This window comes from Chrysoperla carnea, chromosome 3 (genome assembly GCF_905475395.1).
Source record: "Chrysoperla carnea chromosome 3, inChrCarn1.1, whole genome shotgun sequence".
In the NCBI taxonomy this organism is placed as follows: domain Eukaryota; kingdom Metazoa; phylum Arthropoda; class Insecta; order Neuroptera; family Chrysopidae; genus Chrysoperla; species Chrysoperla carnea.
Genome location: NC_058339.1, coordinates 48,648,277 through 48,662,068, shown reverse-complemented (window position 1 = coordinate 48,662,068; position 13,792 = coordinate 48,648,277). Strand labels below are relative to the sequence as shown.

The window sequence follows — 13,792 nt, the reverse complement described above, 5'->3', positions numbered from 1 at the left end:
ATTTCGAAATACACTGTTTGTTTTTAAAAGTTTCATGATATATAACAGATTAATGTTATTGTTTGTTTTTATGGTTTGCTGTTTGTAGTTTTAGTTTTGGTTTTAATATTTATGAAGTGCTATAAGCTTTAGAACTAGAACTTCAGTATATCATTTTATGAAAACCACACATGAGTTGCAGTATACTATATAAAATGTTTCAAATCATACTGGATGATTTGTTAACTCAATTAAAAACTATGGCAATAGTTGATACGAAAAGTAGTAGAGCTTCATCCTTCTTAATAGATCATGAGACGAGTTTGCTAAACTTTCTTCTACGATTTTTTCGAAAGTAATACTAATACTAGTGTTATAAGTTTGATTGTATGTTGTCTGTCTGTCTGTCTGTGGCAACGAAGCTCTTAAACGGATGAACCGATTTTGATCTTTTCTGTTTTGTTTGAAAGATAGTTTAATAATGGAGAGTTATTTTTAGCTATGTATAGGTATTTAGATACAAAAAAGAATCAACTTCCTAGGAGACTAGGAAGTTGAAATTCATTAACATTCCCTCAACTTACATATAAATTTTAGGGCTTCCGCCTCTGTTTAAGAAAGTTTTGTAGTGACCAATTCGTGACTCTTTTGTTTGCAAGTATGCTTTGGTCAATGAAAATACAGTGTCCGAGTTTTGTTAATATAGTACCGAACAGAAGTTTTGATATACGTTTCCCGGTGGACTTAAATAAATATACTAAAATATGAACTATTATAATCCTATTCCACCTATTTTGATTCGAAAAGCACGCAAAGACAATTCACCTTTACTCGAATTCGAAAAATCCCACCGGTTTCAATGAATCCTCGTGTTTGTACGAATGGCTTTTTTAAGTAATTTTTTAAATTGAAAACCGTCTACATAAGCTCGGTATTTTTGGAACCGACGAACTTTTACATATTCTAATTGATAAAAAGATAAATTTTTATCGTTTTTCTAGCATTGTACACGTCATGCCTTTCGAATCAGAGACGGTGAAATGAGTTCGCAGACAGTCCATATTTAAATGTATATCTAAAGGTCCCTTGGGAAACATTTATCAAAATTTCTCTTAACATAGCTGTGGTATTAATAATATAATGAATGCATGTATCAAATGATTTAAAATACAATTTATGAATTTATTCAACATGAAAATGTAGAGTAAAGAATTTAAATATTTAAGAAAACTAATCCATGAATGGTACTCTTGCAAATTACAGCTAGACAAGTGATGACGAATCATGTATAAACGAAAGAGTAGGTACATGACATGAGTTGTCATCTTAAAATAGGAACATAATAGACAGATAAAAGAATTTAAACATAAAATTACAATTTTAAATGAAATGAATTGTACAATCGAATGCAATAAACTGTGAACCTGTGAGTCATAAGATTTTTATCTACATGTAATAGAATTTAAAACTATGTCAGTCGGTTCGTTTTTATTTCATTCAAATGTACTTACAATGTTAATTTTATAAAAATCAAAAGGTCGGAGACTAGATGTAAAAACACTCAACTACAAAACAATAGCTTGATATTTACTAGAAATAAATTACTTTAAATGGGAATGACAGAACCAGATAGAGAATACTGGTTTCTATATGCACCATTTTTGGATGAGGCACTATATATTTTACGTACAGTATGTCTGGAAAGTTCAAATATTTCGAGAAAAACTTAGTTAAAGTTATTTAAGCTATAGGGTGGACTCATAAGTGGTCAAACATTCTAAATTCTAATACAGTGTATTAAGGTTCAAAATCATTCCGGGCTATTTCAATTTTTGATCGAGTGGTTCTGAACTACATTTCAAGTGTAAAATAGAGCTCTGTACCCGATAACAACTAGAAAAAAGGTGATGATCTTCTAACGGATGAGCAGATTTTCTTGAGTCATAGCTAAGAACCACTTTCGATCAAATCACTTTTCAAACAAACGAAAATATCAAAATTGTTTCATTCATTTAGAAACTACTATGCCACAAACGAATGAGAATGAATGAGACGTAATTATCGGTGGTTTCTTAAAATTTTTAATTGAATATTATTAATTAATTCAGTCTCTATTTCACTTATTCATTTTTATTGGGTCCTACAAAGCCTCACCAGTCTCTGAATAGTTATAATACAACACATAAAAAGAACGAGAAGTGTTGTGGGCACCCGGTAGGAACTGTATTCCTTTCGTACCTTGGTACATTATAGCGCTTTTGTTTTTATTTACAAGATATTTCTCTGAAAATTTAAGGTATTAATTTTAGAAGTTTGTTTGATTCTTTAAAGAAATTAATTTTTTGGCTATTAGTTTTTACTGTATGAATTAATTGTAGTATTGGTTTGAAATAGACATAATTTACGTACATTATTTACATTACCTTTGCGTACATTACGTTTGGTTTGATCAGGATATTTATTATGACATAACATAAAAATTGCATTTTACTTAAATTATCTTTGCTATCTTTAAATTCTGAAAACTTTCACAACTCAATTATTTAAAGTGATAAAACATTAAGTTTTGACAAAAAATAAAAATTGACAGTTATAAAAATATTTTTGCATTTTCTCAAAATTAATGGCAAGCTGAATCGATTTAAGTTTTTTTTTTGTTGCACTTTTTTTTGTTTCATCTCCAACCAGTAAATAAATCAGAACGGTAACGAGCGATAAGGAACATAGTTCCAACATTTGCTCTTGATACCTCACCGGAAATATTCTTCCCAACATATAATATAAGTTTTCAATATTTTGATAATAGAAATTTTTGTCTCGAATGCAAATTTTTTCACAAAAACCAATAATTGATAAGGGCATTGTTTGTAAAATTCAAACTTGTTTAAACAAATGATTTTAGTCTCAGGTCTATTATGTAGAATATTGAAGCAATTATCAATTTAGAATATGTTTGTTGTGTTAATTCGATGAGAGAATGAATTCTTTAGTGATATAACAAATATTTATGTATATTATAGAGATTATAATCTGTGTATAATGTTTTTATCTCTAGCTGGCCAATTAGTTCATTCATGTGGATTTAAATGAAATTGTTTACATAATTCGTTATACTACTAATAATATTATAAAGTTGTTATAATAAGCAAATTCGTGGAAAATAATATTGATTTTGGTTTTATGCAAACAAATTCAGTTTTATTTTATTAGTATTATTAAACAATTATACATTTTTGTCATTCATGAATTCGAATAATTTCCTTTAAGTAGATTTTTTGACCATTCTGTGATTTACATCGAAGATGGAAACAAGTGTCTTATTGTAGTTTTTGCTTAGAAGGAATAAAAGTTGTAATCAACGATGCTAATAAAAAGTTGGCAGTTTTCAGAAAATTCTGCTTAAAAGTTGCATGATCTATTCTTAGATCTAATTACTTATAGTAAGGATGAATTCTTGTTGATTTCGAGTTGAGACATAGTTATTGAAATAAATACCACGATACTCGAAATAAATTTTATTTCGAGTATCGTGGTATTTATTTCAATAACTATACTTATAGTTTCTTTAAGACAACTAAAAATACTCAAAGTTTCTATTCTAAAGAGACTCAAAGTTGGTAGATCTACGAAAAAATTAGTTGGCAACGCTGGTTGTAATGTATTTATATTCTTTGCGTCATCGCTGCCATTCTCCCTGGAATACAAGGAAACATAGGTGTGCATATTTGTGATTCGAGAAGTTGTTTGAACTTAATTCAACTAACCAGAATTATGGTTATTTCGTACACAACTTTTTCTATATCCTAGTAAAAAGTAAAAGACTTATTGTAGCTAATCGAGAAAAAATTCGGGGTTAAATAAATTTTCAACGGAAATTACCATTTTAAACATCCCTAAATTCGTTTTGACTAATCGGTACGTTTTGAACAAGAACAGAGCTCTCGCAGTTGAAAAATTTAGCTTTGGTTTTAGGCGTGCTTTAACACTTGTGTGCACCTTTCCATTTGTACATTCATTTTTGTTGCGAAATCGAATATTTTCAATTTTCAGACTTCAACGGAAATAATTATTTCTATTAGCCCTGAAGAAAGTAACCTGATGTCGACATCAATTATTTGATTTTCATCAAGAATTTTTAATAATAATTAAAATGTGTCCTGTAAAAATTCCAAAGAATTTTTTATTCCTTCAGTAATATTCATTATACATAACTAACTCTTTCCATTACCTACACCATTTCAATTTCTTGCCGATGTCGTATTTTTGAATTTTGTTACGTTCAATAACGGGTGTTTTTTAAAGGTTAACAACTTTTAATTAAAATAAAAAACAAAACTAAATAGTTTTAATATTAATAAAAGTGGCTTTAGTGGAAAAACAATTTTGTAACATTAATGTTTGAATATAATTCCGGTCATGTGGCCGCTACGGCTTGCGGGTAGATGGCACAACCTGTGTGTCCGATTTTCACACACTTTTTGAAGCAATTGCGATCGTATTCTGTCAATAACTAGCTGAATTCCAACCGTCTCTGGCTTATCGGCGTAGACAAGTGACTATGGGGTTAGATCTTACGGTCTTGGAAGCTAATTAACAGGTGTTTTACTTGAAATTAATATAAAATATCTTAAATTTTCATAAAAAATGGCGTGAGTCTATTCATTATGAAATAGCAAACCAAACTAAGCACAAAGAAATTTTCTATTGTCAAATCGCTTATCAAACAAGAGTGTTGACAAATCAAAGAACCTCTAAAAAATGAACTGAAACCAATAAAAGCATGTTTAAAAACCGTTGAGCGATATCTTGTTGGTAGTAACTTAACCTATTATCATCATTTTTATGACAATGCTTTTAGTTTGGTTTCAGGTATTTCAATTGAATATTCAAAATGATGTATAAATGTATCTAAAAACGATGCTATAAAAAAAACTCGACTGTAATAACTGTGGTTTGATACACCAATCGTATATTTAAAAAAAAAAAATTGAATAGACATTGGAATTGACTTCTTTATTACCTCTGTAATTTTTTTATAACAAGCTGGAATATAAACTGTAGTTTCTACTTGCTTTCAGTGCTTCCGTCAATGTCACTATTAACATAACTTCTATCTTATTTAACCGTGAGCCCATAACGAAGCGAAATTTCTATCTATTCGAAGCGAGTCTTTTTGTCTGTCAGTTTCATAATTGATGAAGGTAACTTTAGTAATAAAAAAATGAGTTTTTAATTTCGACAATCGAGTTTCTGGTAAAAGAAAGTCATTGACAAAACAAAGTGTAGAAACATCCCTGGTATCACTGGCACTATCAAAAGTTTATTTTCCAACACCCCCCCCCCCTCCGACCACAAATACATTGGTGGAAAAAAAATTCCAAATTACCTTTGGATTTCCATTACATTAGAGTTAAACAATTTAAGCGAAGTTATTTTTAGGAGGGCTTTACTTTTATGAAACATAATTGCATGGAAGAGTTAAAATTGTCCAGTCAAAAATAAACCCGTCTAGGTTGCACCCGCGATAGCATTCTAACGTCTTTCGTGGCTAAAATTATGAAGGACTAAGTATTCACGTAGTTCCATACAAACTTTTCCCCCATTTATCACCCCCTTAAGGGTAAACTTTCAAAAAATCCTTTCTTAACGGATACTAATGTCATACAGAGAACACATCTTCCAAGTTTTAGATCTCTATGGTCAGCGACTTAGGCTGTGCGTTGATTCATCAGTTAGTCGCCATTCAAGACAAAGCATTTTATATGTATATATAAACAAAGGATAAAATGAAGCCTGTCAAAATTTATTCCATTTAATTTGTTTTTTATTTAGAAGTTATGCAACGTTATAAGTGTAGAAAATTGCCCAGCTTTAAGGAAATTACCCCTTTACCAATTTTCCAAATGGCAGACAAAAACAATCATTAAATTTTCATTTCATTATAGGCTAACGATCTATTATATAACGTACACTAAATACCTACCATGTGCTGGGTACAGAAAACATTTCATTGGAACAAAATCGCTACAATAACAGCAGCCATTCACTCTACTTACTATTAAACTGTTCAAATTATAACTGTTCCCATTCCTATTTAATGTTATGATCATCTCATGTCATTCGAACACAAGTGTACAATATAGAATATTATGTGTTATCATCAATGTTGAGTGAACATTAGTTGAGTTTCTAGGGCATACTCTAATTGTCAAAGGCCTATCCTATCTATATTTAACAACTTATTTATTATCAACTCTTGTTACTAAATATTTTTATATACAGTGATTTTAAAAACTTTTTTTTTTATTTTAATAAACATATAAAACAAATTTTGGTACCCTTGATAACAGGAGTATCTTAAATGCTATTTTAAAGAAAGTTACCAAAAGTATTTTGAAAGTGGCAGATATTCTTGAAACGATCGATTTTTCGTTCAATGAAATATAACTCTCAAAGCACCTATTTATGGAAATTCAATTATGCGTCGAATAAGTGTTTATGGTTCTATCAAGTCAAAGTGGCACCGAGCAAAAGAGAGTGTAGCAGATATGAGTACACATACATATATATCTTTTGCTTAGTACCACTTTGTTTGATAGAACTCTTATTGGGATTTAAGTATTTTTGTTCAGTTTACGTTCCAAATTTAGCGGGCTTATCTCTAGGTATCATAGTTTAGGTTGCACTCGCTTTCCGGGTGGGATAAACTTTAGCCATAAGACATACTGTAATACCTTACAAGGAAAGGTCGCCTCGACAAAAAATCCCTACTCCTTGCCCAACAGAGATGCTTATCTTCAATAAATTTGACTTACGAGAAAACGTTCAATATTAACCAATCAAAATAAAAGAACATAATAGCAGGTCGGTCGCATTGTTTAGATTGGGCTACGATACCATAGTCTTGATTTTTATAGCAATTATTTTAGAGGGTAGAGCACTCAGATAGCAAATGTTCTATCAGATCTTTACATCCTGTGATTGCTGTTATGTTATGCAGGACTTTTCTTCAGAAGTCCTATTTCTGCCTTTCCTTGGCCAGAATTTTTGAGCTACGTTTCAATCATCTCGTTTCTATTATTTTTTCTCTTACATATTTTCTATTTGAGTTTGATTGAAACTTTAAGGGAATAGAAAATATTTAGTCTCACAAGCTTGTCAAGATCGAATGTATTAGACACCTTTGGAAAAAATGATAAGTCATTCAAGTTCAGTTAATCTATCTCTCAGAGCAGAAAATTCATAAAATAAACAGAAAATCCATGTGCTCTATAAGTTTAAAAAATCACAAATTCTGGCAAGTCTACATTTAGAAAATTATCTAAATCATTAGTTCACTGAATTCTCTGGTACTCTGCATTACTTCCTGCTACTTAGAATTTCTTCTTTATACAGAAAAAAGTGGTATTAGTTATCCTAATTTATTTCATGAGTCTTTTTCTTTATTATGGAAACGATGTCTTATTCTCTATTATCGAGTTATATAAGCTATTATTACATGTCTCAAGTTTCCGAAATTTGACGACGCTCTGCATGATATTGTCTGTCTTACATTATATTGCATTGCAGATTTATTTATTTATCCTTTAATCTTGTATATCCATCCATCTATAAAGATGTACTTACTCTATGCAGATTTAATACGTGTCTAGAATGTCTGCGTTGATGATAGAAACCATAGGTACTGAATTTTAACTTGAATTTTAATAAGTATTTAAGCTGATATGCATTGCTAGTTTTTCCACTGTAATATTTATAATTTTTATATACAACCTATATAAAATATTTACCTATATACATTCCATTTTCCTGTCCACAAATAAACTAATAAACAATTAACCTAGACATTGGTGGTGTCTATAAAACTAACCACACTATATAGGCCTCATTTTTTTCACTGAATGTTTTTATAGTATATAATCTATAAATTGTTAATGAATTTTATCATTTTTTTTACAACCAGTAAACTAGACAGAACCTAATAATAAATAATAACACATAAATATTATTTTTTTAAACGTCAAGATATTAAACATACCCTAAAAAATGAATTATTTAAATAGTGATTGTATTAAATATTTTATATGCCCACATGGGGGTGGAGATGTTTTCTCATGTTTTTATGGTTTGTTAACGAAGTCTTTCTCCTTTTTTAAGGCTGGTGTTGTGGAAATGACGTGGGTGATTAGCGATCATGTTGCGTCACCGGGTACTCAAGAACTTAGTGTACGTAAAGGTCAACAAGTGGAAGTTGTTGAGATATCAACATCCCGTCCGGATTATTGTGTTGTGCGTATGCCAACGCAGGGACCAGATCTAGGTGCCGTACCAGAAGGACTTGTACCGATATCTGTGTTAAAACCACAACCAGCACCACGTGCGTCACCCTCAAGAAGACAACAAACAAATCTATCAATTGAACACGATGCTGGTAAGTGAATTTTTATAAAAAGTATTTTAGTCTGTATTATCTGCCATTTATTAAGTAAATAAACAAAGGAATCGGCTCGTTCAATTATTTTTTACCATTTAGTAATGCAAAGACATGAACACAGTCCAAAGACATAGACAATAGACTGAGTGTTCCCTATTCAGTCGTATAGTAAATATGCGCAAGACACTTCTTCTAGAATTTTGCAGACCTAAAGAAAAGAGACCACACAGATTGGCCACACAGTCGCTTTGTCTCTTGCTATAGCTTGCAATTTTGTGCGGGTATTGCTCAGTCCATTCTCTATGTCTTAGACACAAACAGTTTTAGTGCCATCTCTAGGAAATAGGTAGAAAGATAAATGTTATTTATTTATTCTTATTTATGTATTTCTTTCTATAGTTCATTATTTCAATAAGGTTTATACATGGATTTTCTCCAAATGTACACCCTATGCTAATTATTTGATATGAAAAAAAGTTATTAATTCGATAAGATTGAAAGCATCATTAGTTTAATAAAAAAAAAAGTCCGCCACTAAAATGCTTTGACCCTCCATCATGGTTTTTAAGTCTTCAAATTTTCGAAAAATTATGTCTGATTTTGCAAAATCTATAAAACCAGAAAAAGAACAATTTAAATTTCAACTTGGCGTTAAACTAATTTGTATCTACAAAAAGTTCACTCTGCTGCCATATTGCTCTATTGCAATTTGCAACTCTCTTTTTGACATGTTTTATTGCATTTTATATCCACGCCCACGGTGAAATATTTGTAAATAAATATTAGATCTGTTAAGTATTTACCAACAAAATGATTCTTTCTTTTGAAGATATTTACAGGAAAAAATGTTAACACAAATTCATTCATTTCTCAAATTAAATATTTTAAAGGTAAATAAGCAATCAATAAATAGGTGTCATTATTTATATAATACAGTTTTGTTGATTCTCAAAATGTAATTTGTTGGATAAAATTAATTTACTAATGCTATTGACTGACTAGCTCAATATTTATCTGTTATAAAATCAAACTGTGATTTAAGGTTTACAAAATGATTTAAATACATACCAGTAAGGTGAGGATTTTATAAGGTTGGCCTCACAATGTGACGTCAAAGGTCACAGGGCCGAGCTGACATTAAATGACAAAGTGACACAATTTGCATAGGAGGAGAGGATTGGGTTAAAACATTGAAAATCGTACGACATAATTTATGAATGACTCCTTATCCTTATCTTAGTGAAAATCCTTTTTTGAAAAATAGCTTAAAAGATTAAAGGCGGCCATTTCGTTTGCTTCTATTATTTCAATAACATTCTGTATAAAACAATCGAAAGTCTAGATGATGATAAAGTATAAGGAAGAAGTTCTATCTTAATAATAATGTGTACATGTATACTTATCAAAAGTATTGAAGGATTTTTTTGTTAATACAAAATTTTTACCAAAATTTTAAAAAGCTGTAACTCTTTTGCCGCTTTGTACAATAGGTTGAAAGGGTGTGAATTGTTTTTTTTTTTTAATGTTATAACAATTATTTTACAACAAATCTGTTAAGCCCATTTGAAAATTTGTTTAATTTTCTTGAAAGTGAGGTATAAAAAAATTCCCTTTAGAAACTGACTTTTTAAAAAAAAATTAAACTGACTTTTTTGAAGCTTTTTGTAAACTTTCAGTTTTTAAAACATGTCAAAAAAAACTCATATTTATTATATTAAAAACAGTTTGCATAGATCCTCAAATACGGCAAAAATAAAAAATAATAACAAACTAAAATATGGAAAAATACTGTTTTTTTACATGTTTTAAAAACGGAAAGTGGGAGAGTGATAATTTTTTTCCAAAACTATATGCAAGGGCCTTAAAGAAGGCAGTTTCAGTTTTCGAATGATATGAGGCAAATTTCAGTGCGGTGATTATTTCATAAGATAAAGGATTTTAAATACAAAAGTGACAATTTTGGTTGGTTAGCGATAACATTTCTCACACACTTTTTTGATTCCAAAAATAGATAGTACAAGTTTTATAATGACCTTGTGCGGTTCGAAATTGATTTTTAGCAGATTTTCTGTTTGAAATTTTGGTAAAATTTTATGTTAAAATAATTTTCCTTTAATACTTTTGACGAGTATTCTTTTATTGTATATATGTTTAATCTAGCTCTTCCATAATAGATTGTTCGTTTTCATTTGATACAAACAACAACTAATTATTGTTTTGTGTTTATTATTATCATTATCTTGATACTTCACCATCATCTAAGAATATAAACTCCATCGCTATACCACCATGTATCGCCACTAACCATAATACTTATACACTACTGCTGTAATAACACTAACCAATCTTCTTTTGTCTTAAGTCTGTCTGTTTGTTCATTTATTATATCATTAGTTAATCTATTGTTTGTGTGTTTCTATGTTTAAACCTATCATTCTTCAATATGGATATATATACAGGATGGTGCAGGGAGTGTGCGATTTAAAATGAAACCCAATAGTTTTTCTAACTTATCTTTTACTTACCTTGTCAGAAAAATCGTGTTTTTAAGCAAAATATATTGAGTTTTTTAGAGGAAATTCAGTTAGATCGCGAGTTTTGAAGTTAGATGAAAAATCTGGTTGGCTTTGCAATTTAACAAGTTCCGTAGGTACAATACAAAATAAATTCGGGCACGGATATCCAGGGGTAGTTGGCATTCTATAAATAAGTTATTGCTGAATATCTTACATTCAATGAATATAAAATGTACCCTGGCGTCAATATCATTGAATACTTTGATGTTGGTAACATGAAATAAGAAAAACCAGCTAATAATTCGTACTTAAATTTCATGTTTACCACAAATGCACTGAACTACGACAGAGAAACAATCCACGCCCCCGTTTATCATAAAATCCTGTATTATTAGGTAAACATTTCACTTTATAAGCAAGATAGAATGTATATTCCAAGAATAAAGATTTATTGTCTAAGAAATAAGTGAACATTTCAAGTTAATAGTTCTACTAGATATATGGACCGTAAGTCCATAATTAACTGAATTTTCTGTGATTATTCTTCTCTGCCATTTTCAGGATTATAATTTAAGTCAGTTAAGATAAATTTTTAATTATTTTATTTTAATTTAAAGATGGTTCGAGTGTTGAATTTATGAAAATCGTTTCGATTGTCGTGTTTGGACTATTTTTCAAAATAGTTTAACCCATTATGTAAAGCAAATGCCGGAAAGTAAACTGTCCGAGAAAGTTGTAAAATGGAGTTCTATTTCTTTATTTTTAATATAATTGGCAACCCCAAAAACTTTAATAGTAGAATAAAATCTAGAATATAAAAAACAAAAATTGTAGTATCTGTCAGTTTGAAAATGGATTCAGAATCCGAACATGTCACAATATATTAGAAATGTAACAAGTAGAAAAAGCAAACACTAAGAATTCTTGAAATTAAAGTGTTTTTGATTTTCACCAAAACAATATTATCTTTATTTTCAAAATGATTTTCCAATTATGCCAACTATTGATAACTTCCTGACATTTGTTTCTTCATATTGTGTTGCCAATGACATTTACGATAAACGTCATCCAAAGTAAAATCGCTAAAATACGAAAATTGAAAGACTTGAATTCCATGAATAAATAATATTCCGTACTCGATATAAGGATAAAACTTAACTTTTCTTTATTACTAAGACTTTGGACTTATTTATATTTATCAATTTTCTAAATGCCAGATTTCAACAATCATCGAAATTTCGCTTGGCTATGAGCTTCAGATCTAATACCTATGAACGTATTATTACATTGTTATTACACGTTGGAATACATTTCAATAGACATAAGATGAAGATTCCGAACGTTGTTATATGTAGCGATAATATCACTTCCTCTACAAAAACAAGGTACAATGTGAATGACATTTATTTAATCCTTGCGTCATGACGTTTATCACAAAACTACCTCCAATAAATTGTTCTAATTTTTATAATAATTTACTTTTCGAAATCATAATTGTAAGAATCAACGAATCACTGTTTTGAGCTAAACGTTTTTTGCTTTCTTTGTGAAGAGAGCAATCATGATTTCTTATATAGAAAAACTAGCATGTATTCTCTTATTGAAATTAGATGGGTTCCGATTTTTGCGGTTACTAATGCTCATTCCCGAAAGAAAGCTTGAAACATCCCCTTTTTTGGTTCGGGGGTTAAAAAAATTTCAAATCATTTAAGCTTTTTGAAAATGTCTGTTGTCAAATTGGTTATCAACCAAAAGAGTGTTGCTAACTGAAAGATACGAACCTCTAAAAAATCACCCATTATAAGATTAAGTGAACCCATATTATATTATTAAATCATAAATAAACCCAATAATCGTTAATGAATAATAATCAGTCAGGTATATAATACTAATCAAGTATCCGCAGAAGAGTAACAGCAATCCATTCATCTGTCTGTTCTGTAGTATAATCAAAAAATACGTCTAGGATCGGGCGTCGTATTTGTGTTTTTCAGAATGAAAGAAAATTTAAGAGACGGTCGTGTTTAAGAATTTTGAACAGCATCTTCTCTTTCAAACGCCAGGATAATTGCGAGGCTTAAAATTGATGAATACTCCCCGAGGACGATATTCAAATAATTGTACGAAAAGAGTAGTTTTGACGACAACGTTTTTGAGAGTATATTTTGAGAAGGATAAATTTCGGATACTTTTTGAACTAAGATAGGGACGAAATACGAATCAGGGGTGAATTTTGCCTTGGAAAATTAAAATATCACATGACCGAAAACACATTCAAATTTTAATGCCATAAAGCCAATATAGCCTATTTTTATTAATATTACAAATATTTCTCTTTATTTCATTAGCAAATTTCCGACATTTAAAAAGATTTCTTTAAATGTTCATCGACCCTACCTAATAGATGTCAAAAATGACCACCGTGAAAATTTATAAATATAAGTAGATACTCTTGTGGTGTTTTCTCTAGTAGCTTAGTTTTCGAAAAAATTAAAAATTCATTTTTTTTTTCAATCTCTGAGGGATTTCGCTTAGCTAAGGTAGCTCCCGCCCTGTGATTTTTGTTAGATTTAAAGTTAAAGTACAGAACATCTAAAAAATACCGTTATATCACCTTTAAAGAGTGTTTATCAGTTTCAAGCTTGACAATTATATACGTTCTGAAATAACGGTCAAATTCCACGCTTGACTCTTGACATAAAACAAGCATGTATTGTAAAAAACGATCAATATTATTTTATTTATTCTATTGCCTTTTGTATATTATTCCTATCTTGTTTTTGTATTCTTTTCTATTCCATTTTTGTAATATATAATCGACACTTTTTCTCGCAATATAACATCATGCTTGGTATCTATATTA

The 13,792-nt window shown here is 29.8% G+C and overlaps 1 protein-coding gene across 3 annotated transcripts in view; it reads left to right on the top strand.

The window, feature by feature from the left end:
- LOC123296432 (triple functional domain protein) overlaps positions 1–13,792 on the top strand; it is a 343,272-nt gene that overhangs the window by 225,495 nt on the left and 103,985 nt on the right. For all 3 annotated transcript variants that reach the window (XM_044877904.1, XM_044877905.1, XM_044877903.1), the window contains exon 16: positions 8,137–8,410. In XM_044877904.1, the coding sequence (XP_044733839.1) occupies positions 8,137–8,410 (274 nt within the window). The remainder of the gene's footprint in view (positions 1–8,136; positions 8,411–13,792) is intronic.